The sequence below is a fragment of the Rosa rugosa genome, chromosome 4, assembly GCF_958449725.1.
Source record: "Rosa rugosa chromosome 4, drRosRugo1.1, whole genome shotgun sequence".
Classification (NCBI taxonomy): Eukaryota; Viridiplantae; Streptophyta; class Magnoliopsida; order Rosales; family Rosaceae; genus Rosa; species Rosa rugosa.
In genome coordinates, this window is record NC_084823.1 from 10,988,389 (window position 1) to 10,997,100 (window position 8,712).

The 8,712-nt window shown below is 36.8% G+C and overlaps 2 protein-coding genes across 7 annotated transcripts; both read right to left on the bottom strand.

Moving 5' to 3' along the window:
• Positions 1 to 249: 249 nt before the first annotated feature.
• LOC133706940 (palmitoyl-monogalactosyldiacylglycerol delta-7 desaturase, chloroplastic-like) lies at positions 250 to 5,754 on the bottom strand. The gene is made up of 5 exons (XM_062132492.1): positions 5,594 to 5,754; positions 5,329 to 5,469; positions 959 to 1,102; positions 752 to 858; positions 250 to 649 (listed from the first exon to the last, which is right to left on the bottom strand). The coding sequence occupies exons 1-5, from the start codon at positions 5,711 to 5,713 to the stop codon at positions 403 to 405; spliced, it is 759 nt and encodes a 252-aa protein (XP_061988476.1). The 5' UTR covers positions 5,714 to 5,754; the 3' UTR covers positions 250 to 402.
• On the bottom strand, positions 1,616 to 3,821 carry LOC133706941 (uncharacterized). 6 transcript variants are annotated; one of them, XR_009844812.1, is made up of 7 exons: positions 3,616 to 3,812; positions 2,954 to 3,044; positions 2,735 to 2,845; positions 2,558 to 2,594; positions 2,270 to 2,342; positions 1,999 to 2,077; positions 1,616 to 1,902 (listed from the first exon to the last, which is right to left on the bottom strand). XR_009844812.1 is itself a non-coding variant. In XM_062132493.1 (5 exons), exons 1-4 carry the CDS (start codon positions 3,810 to 3,812, stop codon positions 2,067 to 2,069), a joined length of 318 nt encoding a protein of 105 aa, XP_061988477.1. In that variant the 5' UTR covers positions 3,813 to 3,821; the 3' UTR covers positions 1,616 to 1,902; positions 1,999 to 2,066. The 6 variants fall into 6 exon arrangements, 1 of the variants encoding a protein (XP_061988477.1); XR_009844814.1 differs by having other exon boundaries at positions 2,735 to 2,816; positions 3,616 to 3,811; XR_009844813.1 differs by having other exon boundaries at positions 2,735 to 2,823; positions 3,616 to 3,811.
• Positions 5,755 to 8,712: the final 2,958 nt, after the last annotated feature.

Consider the following 8,712-nt stretch of genomic DNA (forward strand, 5'->3'; position numbering starts at 1 on the left):
ATCAGAGTGCTAGTGTGCACACAGTTTTTTTGTAGGCAACTATCAGAGCATGCATGTGATATTTATTTTGCTTCTGAATTGGGTACGGTATGTCTGGTAACTGGCCGGGCAGCTGCGATTGAGTCTGATCTATATTTCTTTACAGAAGAAGAAAAAAAAAATCAATGCGAGCTTACTGGATCCATGAGAACGATAAACTTGATCAATATTAATTTGCAGACTGGTTTCCACTTAGTAAATAGTACTCACCAAAGGAGCTAGATATATTGATAAAACTATATGTATTGAAAATCAAATCCATCACAGAGAAACAGAAGCAATGTTATTTATAAATAACACAATGCATGCACACACTCATATGCTTATATCAAAATATATCTAAGCAACTAGGTTTCCTTTGAATCATTTCACTTTTGCTTCGAACCTTCCCTCCTGCTCCATGCCACTGGCTTTGTTTGATAAAGCTTTTCGATTCTTCTGAAGCTCAGTCGGGAGCTTAACATCCGTTGCCAAACCAACAATTTCAAGAAACCTTATTAGATACCAAGTAATATCAATTTGCCACCACTCAAAACCTTGTCGAGCTGAATACTCAAAAGCATGGTGGTTATTGTGCCAACCTTCTCCATGAGCTAGCAATCCAAATAACCTGAACAACATTATTTATTAAAATTCATTATTTTAATCACCGAGAAATATATACATGAACGATGTCCATAGTGAAACTACAATATGTAATACTATTAGTTACCAGTTATTTTTGGACAAATCACCAGTATCCCATGCTTGGTTTCCCCATATGTGGCAAATAGAATTTATCGAAAAAGTTACATGGAGAAAAAATACCGTTCTCACAGCCTACAAAAATATTTATAACAAATAAGCAATAGTTAACTATTGATTAAATAGAAAGGACGATGCATTTAGAAATTAGAAAAGGTAAGAGAAATTCTATTACCAGTGCCCAAACTAAATAGGGCATTCCTCCTATGCGATAGAGTACAACTCCACAAGCAATACAGTGATAAGGGTACGTGTAGTGAAGAAACTTATAGTAGCTTTGTTTTTTCAAATCTCCAACATTGTATAGCCGTCCATCGTACTGCACAATTTAAGTTAATGAATATTAAGTACTTGTTAATTCAACCAAAAAAAACTCAACTCTTATTTGTACTGGAAACAGTGAGTGAGGAGATCGAACAGGAGACTTCACTACTAGAGAAAACTCATTTTGGGACGAAATCAGTTTGTCTCTAAAAACTAAGAATTTGTCCCAAAAAGAAGTTCGGGACAAAATCATTTTGTGGCTAAAGTCGTCTCCTAATGCTCGTCCCTAATTATTAAAGACGACGGTTGATAAATTCCGTCTCCTAATACATTTGGAGAAGAAATTAAAACTGTCCCCTAATCAACAAAATTTCATCCCCGATTTTCATTCAGGTTGGCGGGAAAATTAACTATAAATGGCGCCAATCAAATGAATAAGGGACAAAACTCATTCCGTCTCCTTTTATTTTCAAATTTTAAATTATTTTCAAATTTAGTGGCGCCTATCAGACGAATAGGGGACGATAAAATAGGCAAATATTGAATTTGACACAGATTCAGATACAAATGAGCAAAGACAAACCCCAATTCCATTATTATAGACGGAAAAAGTTCAAACACTAATAGGATAGCGTCATAGTTTAAGATAAGACCTTCTAAAGCACAACACACTAGCAACTTAATACAATGTTTATCTAAAATGCATATCTAACTCGAGTACAATATTGCAGCATATGCAAAACTTGAGGTATCACAACCATTTATTCTTGGCAGTGAAGAGGCCCCCCCACTTATGCTCTCCAGAGTTGGTCCTAACCAGCTTTGCCTTCCATCCACCATGTCATTGTAGTCGTCCTGAACATATTTTGATTGCAAAGAATCAGAATTTCATGAATGCATAGAACTGTAATAACATATCAAATGCCCAAACAAAACGAGGAAGAAACTCACCTTAGAAAAGTCCTCAACTAATGCATCCTTATCCTTCTCAACGACATTTAATTCCCACTGCAGAACTTTTATGAATTACCTGTGCCAGAAAACAATTAGACATGAGTTCAGCGCGCTCAAAATCATGTACATAAACAAAAAAAACAAAAAACAAAAATATCAGAACTAGCATATTGTCTCCAGTACTTTAAACACCAGCAACAACTCACTGATTAATATCCATATATAACTACTAGGAAACACTCATTATATTCACCTAAAGCATTCTTACCTAAGTCATCTCCAAGATGTCTACAATCACAGCCAAAAAATAGGAGATACTCAGGGATACCAGATACTCTAACCTGCAAATACAGAAAGGCCAAAAACAGGAAGCTAAGTTAAGCATTTTCTCATGTCAAATGGCCATTATCGAAAACAACTATTATACGCGAATTCATTTTGAAATCTAAATGACGCAGCAAAAATATCTTGTATAGTACCAAACTGCAGTGTAAGCTTGTCAAACAAATATATTTAATTTGTACCAGTAATAATCAGAGTTTTACATTATTATTACCTTATTAAAGAAAGACAACTCATAGACTCTGTTAATCCTGCATGAAGCAAACATGTATAATACTGTTAATACACCAGAGAAAAGAATCTACCTGAGAAAAAAAATAATAAAATTAAATGGCAAGAGACCAATTTAAAGAACATAAATTATGCATATAACAATTAAAAGGGAAGTTACCCCAAATTTTCTCCTCAGTTCGCAAATATTACTGAAATCTCCGATAAGAGACCAAGGTTCATTGTTTTGAGAAACAGCCTCACTGTAGGCTTCAAAAAGAACTCTTGATGACTATTAGAAATACCAAAACACTTATCATAAACTAGAGGACTAGAACAGTACTATAGACTAGATGAAGACTGGAAGAACTCTGGAAATTTAAGAAGATGAGGTGCAAACCATTTCCCTAATATCCATGTCCATATCCTTTCAAGTCTCGCTCTCCATCGAACTCCAGCTCCTTTCAGAAGATGAAGTGCAAACCAGTTCCCTAATATATATCAAACATAATAATCAATTTATTATCATTCCACGGTTTCATACAATCATAATCATTTTTTTACATAACCACAGTTTCACTAGTGTAGTATTGTATAAATGGTTTCAAGAAGACAATGAAAACTAAGCATTCTGCATCCACACATTTTTGTTTCTTTGATTCATTAATCATTACCAAAACATTATCCCCATTATCCCAAGTACAGGACCTACTCGACTACTCCATCACAAGACAGAAGCTAATATGAATATTTGATATTACTCATATTAGTATTAGACATTTATAGTATTACAGCCTAACCCTCAATTGGTATCTCTGAGAAAAGTTATCACAATCTAATATTATGCTTCAATTTTTTATACCTTCGAATCGAACCAAAATGATATTCAAACAATAACATTCCATTCAATTTGAATCAGATAATCAACAGAAACGGGGAATAATAATCAACTATTCATTCAATTTGAAAAGACCCAGAAACATATAGTTATAAATGATTAAATAATGAATAGAAACGCCGGCAGACATACCAGAGGTTTGAGAGAAAGAGAAAGAGACTTACTTCCGAGTCTTCACCGACCTAAGGACAGATTGGAGGAGAGACAGATGGCGAGAGAGAAGAAATATGTCTGGGTTGAAAATATTATAAATCGACGCCCACTGCCGAGCCCGCCTAGGCGGCCGCCGAAACCTAGAACGATTTCCTCCATCGCCTAAGCACTGTTGTTTTGTTTTGCCTGCAGAGATTTCTATCCTCATTACCTTAAATAAAATTTCTCAAAAAAAAAAACAAAAAAATCACCTTTAATAAAAAATCAAAATATATCTTTTTTTTTTCTCATTTGTAATTTTACTTGTTTGTCCTTTTTCATTGACATGGTTTTCATAGTATCTTTATAAGGGGTATTTACGTAAAAATAATTTAGCTGATAAATACTTAATTTCTAATAGATAAAATAATTAAAACAAAAGAATCCTACTACGCTAAACTCTTTTCATATAAAAGATGATCTAAAATTTGGATTTCCAAAAAAGTTCTCTTAGATTGTTAGTGGCAGTCAGCAATGCAATTCTCTTCTAGTCGAGCCACTAACCTTACTACGACATCAACAAACAAAGATTAGCAAAACCAAAACTTAAAAAAAGATTGAAATTCTGCAACATTGAAAACCCTAATTCGAGATTTACGGTACTAAATGAAGAGAAGAGAAACTAAGAGAGTCGAGATAGATGAGAGGGATTGCATGACAGAGACTTTGTTGCTGGGAGATATAGGTGTTTGGAGGTTTGTATGGGGAAGTCGCAGAGCAGTGATCGTCGAATAGTTCAAAGAACTAAGATCAATGGAGAGGCTAAATATATGTGAGATTGAAACTACATTGTTTCAATCCTAGTCAATTGCTATACACTTTGTTTTTGCCAAACCCTATATATATATATATATATATATATATATATATATATATATATATATATATATATATATATATACACAGTCCGGCTACACTAAGGATGTCCTTAGTTTTTCTTAGGTACGAATTTCCGGTTTTCACCCACTTTCCGATCAAATTTTCACATCTTAACCGTTCCGTCTTTAGGTCCTAATGTATAGATCACCTCTGCAAAATTTCAGCCAAATTGGTGATCATTAAGACATCCAAAACTGCAAATTACAACAATGTAAACGAACGGTTCCGGTTCGACAGATTCGGTTTGTTCGTGTAAATTGCAGTTTTGGACGCCTTAACGATCACCAAATTGGCTGAAATTTTGCAGAGGTGATCCATACATTAGGACCTAAAAATTGAACGGTTAAGATGTGAAAATGTGATCGGAAAGTGGGTGAAAACAGTAAATCCGTTCCATAAGAAAAACTAAGGGCATCCTTACCTGAGAAAAATCATATATATATATATATATATATATTCCGTTAACAAAAATTAGGGACGAAATTTTTCCCCTAACTCTTTTCGTCCAAAATTTGAAATTTGGTGAACCTAACCACTTAAATTTTACCAATTATTTGTAAAATCTAAAACGTATAGGGGACAAAATTAAATTTCGTCCCCAATTAAATTTCAAGACAAATATTTTTTGTCTCTAATTGAAACTTATTTGTCTCTAAATAGCGTCAGTGGAGAGTTTTGAAAAACAAAACTTTTAGGGACAAAATAATTTTTTTTGTCTCTAATCATGTGTTTGGGGGACGAAAAATTGGTCCGTCGCGAAAAGATTTGTCTCCAAAAGGGTTTTCTCTAGTAGTGCTTATACATACACTTCCAAAACGTTTGCGAAAATCAAAGATCCAACCAATGTGACTAAACCAGAAACCCTTAAGAGGGGTATGAGGGTCGCTCGGGGTGTCCGTAAATTGGTGGTGACTCCTGTGCGAGCTAACCCATTCAAGAGGACTTCCCTATAAATTAAACCGAAAACCAACTCCATAACTTTATAAATTACAGAAAAATTAAGCTTCAGCTTTTCCGATGCGAAATACGTAACAATTAAAACAAAAAATGAAATTTAGGGTATGGCCGAACCTGAAGTGAATGAACGGCGCAATAGGCGAAGAAGTATTCGAGCCATTTGGGAAGCTTGAAGCTTTTGTGGGCGAGATTTCTATGGAAAGATAGAGTTATTCCCACACCGGCCGGTGACATAGTAGAGTACTACCGCCAACCAAAATGCAGACCAAGTGAAGTAAAATGGAGCCAGAAGAGCAAGGAGATGTATAGCAGTAAGGGTGAAAACACTAGCTATGTTTTTTTTTTTTTTTTTTTTTTTTTTTTTTTTTTTTTTTTTTTAATAAAGATGAAAACAAAAATACAAGAGGGATGGAGGACTAAGCCAAGGCCAATCCCAGAAAAGATACACCAATATGGAAGCATAGCAAGGAACATTCTAGAATGTTCATAACCAAACTCAATATATTGTGCATCACATGGCCTCCCTCGGACAAAGGGAAAGATCCTGACCACCTAGACAATGAGAAAAGGATGAACAGTGGAGGCTGCAAAGGAAGGCAGCTTTAACGAGCTTCACATGGCTCCCAAACGCACTCACCAGACAGGAAAAAGGCATCTGAACGAGAGTTTGTATGGCAATTTCAGCTGTAGGCTCGGTTTTGATTTCTAAACCCCACTTCTGCACGCGTGAAGAAGCGTGCTCCACCGCGCAGTACCAGTTGGTTTTTTAAAGCATAAAAAACCGGAGGAGCCTGAAGAGCAGGTACACAGATCGCAGTAACATACACCCCACAGCAGTCCCAAAACAATGGAAACTGCGACGGGAATATAAGACAGTGTTGGGTCAGGAGCTGTGGGAGGACCTGAATAAGTATTATCATGGTATGTTCCACAGCCCAACGTTTATACTTTGTATTACCGTGCCTGCCAAAAAAGTGGAGGAGCCTCTCACCAGTGGGGGAACGAAGATGATGTAGACCCACATTTGGACCCGTGAAAAAGCATGCTCCACCACATTGTTTCAGTTGGATTTGTAAGGCACAAATAACAGAATAAGTGTCCGAAGACAGATGGTAGTATGAACCCCCTCCCCCCCCCCCCCCCCCAACAGTCCCAAAACTTTGAAATGCGTGACAGTGTTGGGTAAGGAGCTGTGGGAGACTTGAATAAGTGTTATCATGGTGGATGATAGAGCGAAACCAGTTCCAAAGAATGGAAGGACGGAATAAAACTAGCAGCAGCAGCTGACAATTGAGAGATCCCAAGAATAGAGTAAATAGAAGCAATTGTGTGCTTTTTGTAGGGATGGAAAGAAAGCTTAGCAGACTCCTTGAACAACTCCAAAAGCTGACGCTGGGCATCCAAAACATCAAACACCTTAGCCTCAAAACGCAGCAGATTTCTAGTGATCCAAATATACCAAATTAGATTGCCAATTACTAGAAACCAAAGCTGACGCTTATGTTTAGAGAGAGTAGAAGCAAAATCTCCAAAAAACACTTCCTCAAGAGTATTCCAAGGGGAGAAAGAATGAGAAAAAAGAAGACAAATCCATTTCCATAAAGGCACAATTTGAGGACAGTGTAGGAGAAGATGCGTATATGACTCGGCATGACTACCACAGAAAGAGCAACAGGATGGGAGGGAAAAACCTCGCCGCTGCAATGCATCATCCGTAAGCAGCCGCCCATGAAGAGCTTTCCAAACAACAAGGCTTTTGCGTGGCTGAATTGCTTTGTTCCATATGACTTGACCCCAATTCCGACGATCAATGTGACTTGAAAAGAAAGTAAAGGCTTCTTTAGCTGTCAGAACACCTGAGGAGGAACCAGGCCACCGTTCCTCTAGCTATGTCGACACCGTTCCATTGCCTCCCCAGAAAATATACCGGCTTCTGCACCACCCAAAGTAGCCTTGCCATCTTCTTCAAGCTAAGCTTATATTAAGCTATGTTGCTCTCTCTTCTGTAGTTCTGTACTAAAATATGAGTGTATGCACACATATATATAGACACACGTACACAATATAACGAATGAAGGTGGAAGCTAGTTACCGGAGCTGCTAGTTAGATTGTGATATTAATTGTTCATATTGATTGGACTGCATTTACTTTTCCATGGTCGATCTGAAGTGGGTGACCTTACTTGGTCGAACCATAATTTTTCTTGGGCACCGACTCATTTCTTTCTTTGTTTGCTAATCGATACAGAACTATTAAAACGAGTTGAAAATTTCTGGCAATGGCCATCTTTTTCTTCCCGGGTGTGCTTGTATAGGTGAGGCTAGTGTTGGTGTACGTCATTAATTCTTCCAATCTGTATGTGGACTTCATATATATCCCTTTTGTATTTTTTTTATTTTTATTTTTTTGGTTTTGGAGAATGAAAAAGTTTTATTCAAACTAACCAAAATTACAAAACATAAAAATAATCGGTGGTGGACAAGAACTCCCCATTCTCCTCTTTATAAAAAGAACCAGTTATGGGTCCGTTATTACCAATGACATCCATGAGCCAAAAAGGCCCAACCCCTAACCAACTACTCCGTCCATTACCCCATGTTACAACTCCAACAACAGCATGAGCCGCCATATTAGCCGCTCTAGGAACATGATAAATATTGTGAACATCCAATGCCACTAGTAACTCTGATGAATAATTTTCTTGGGCACCGACTCATTTCTTTCTTTGTTTGCTAATCGATACAGAACTATTAAAACGAGTTGAAAACTTCTGGCAATGGCCATCCTTTTCTTCTCGGGTGTGCTTGTATTGTATAGGTGAGGCTAGTATTGGTGTACGTCATTAATTCTTCCAATCTGTATGTGGACTTCATATATATCCTTTTTGTCTTGGGTTGAATATATATAAACCGTAACGAAGAAAAAGGAAAACTTACTAATTATGTGCGTGGAGAGTCAATAATTTTGCTACTGCAGCATCTATTGGCGGGTTGCCAAAACCATTGTCAGACTGTTATGGTTGGTAGTTGGTCGAGGACTCGAGGTACAGATCGATTAATCACAGAGTATCAAGAGTTGCAGGCTATACAGAGAGATCGATTTACAGAGTAATTATTTTATGGTCTCAGATGTCATGTGATGGTCCGAATCAATAATATTACTTAAAAGTTAGTGAGGATCGTGGAGGCGTGCAGCGGGGTGTAAAAAAATTAAATTAAATTAATAGACCAAT

Excerpts from the sequence above, each read along its gene's own strand:
- LOC133706940 (XM_062132492.1), bottom strand. The coding sequence starts at position 5,713 with ATGTCACCGGCCGGTGTGGGAATAACTCTATCTTTCCATAGAAATCTC. Across the intron at positions 1,103-5,328 it reads TTCGCAAACGTTTTGGAAGT|TACGATGGACGGCTATACAA; the intron begins GTATGTATAAGC and ends TAAATTGTGCAG. Across the intron at positions 859-958 it reads CCTATTTAGTTTGGGCACTG|GCTGTGAGAACGGTATTTTT; the intron begins GTAATAGAATTT and ends ATATTTTTGTAG.
- LOC133706941 (XM_062132493.1), bottom strand. The coding sequence starts at position 3,812 with ATGAGGATAGAAATCTCTGCAGGCAAAACAAAACAACAGTGCTTAGGC. Across the intron at positions 2,595-3,615 it reads AGGTCGGTGAAGACTCGGAA|GATTAACAGAGTCTATGAGT; the intron begins GTAAGTCTCTTT and ends TGCTTCATGCAG. Across the intron at positions 2,343-2,557 it reads AGTTGTCTTTCTTTAATAAG|GTTAGAGTATCTGGTATCCC; the intron begins GTAATAATAATG and ends CTGTATTTGCAG.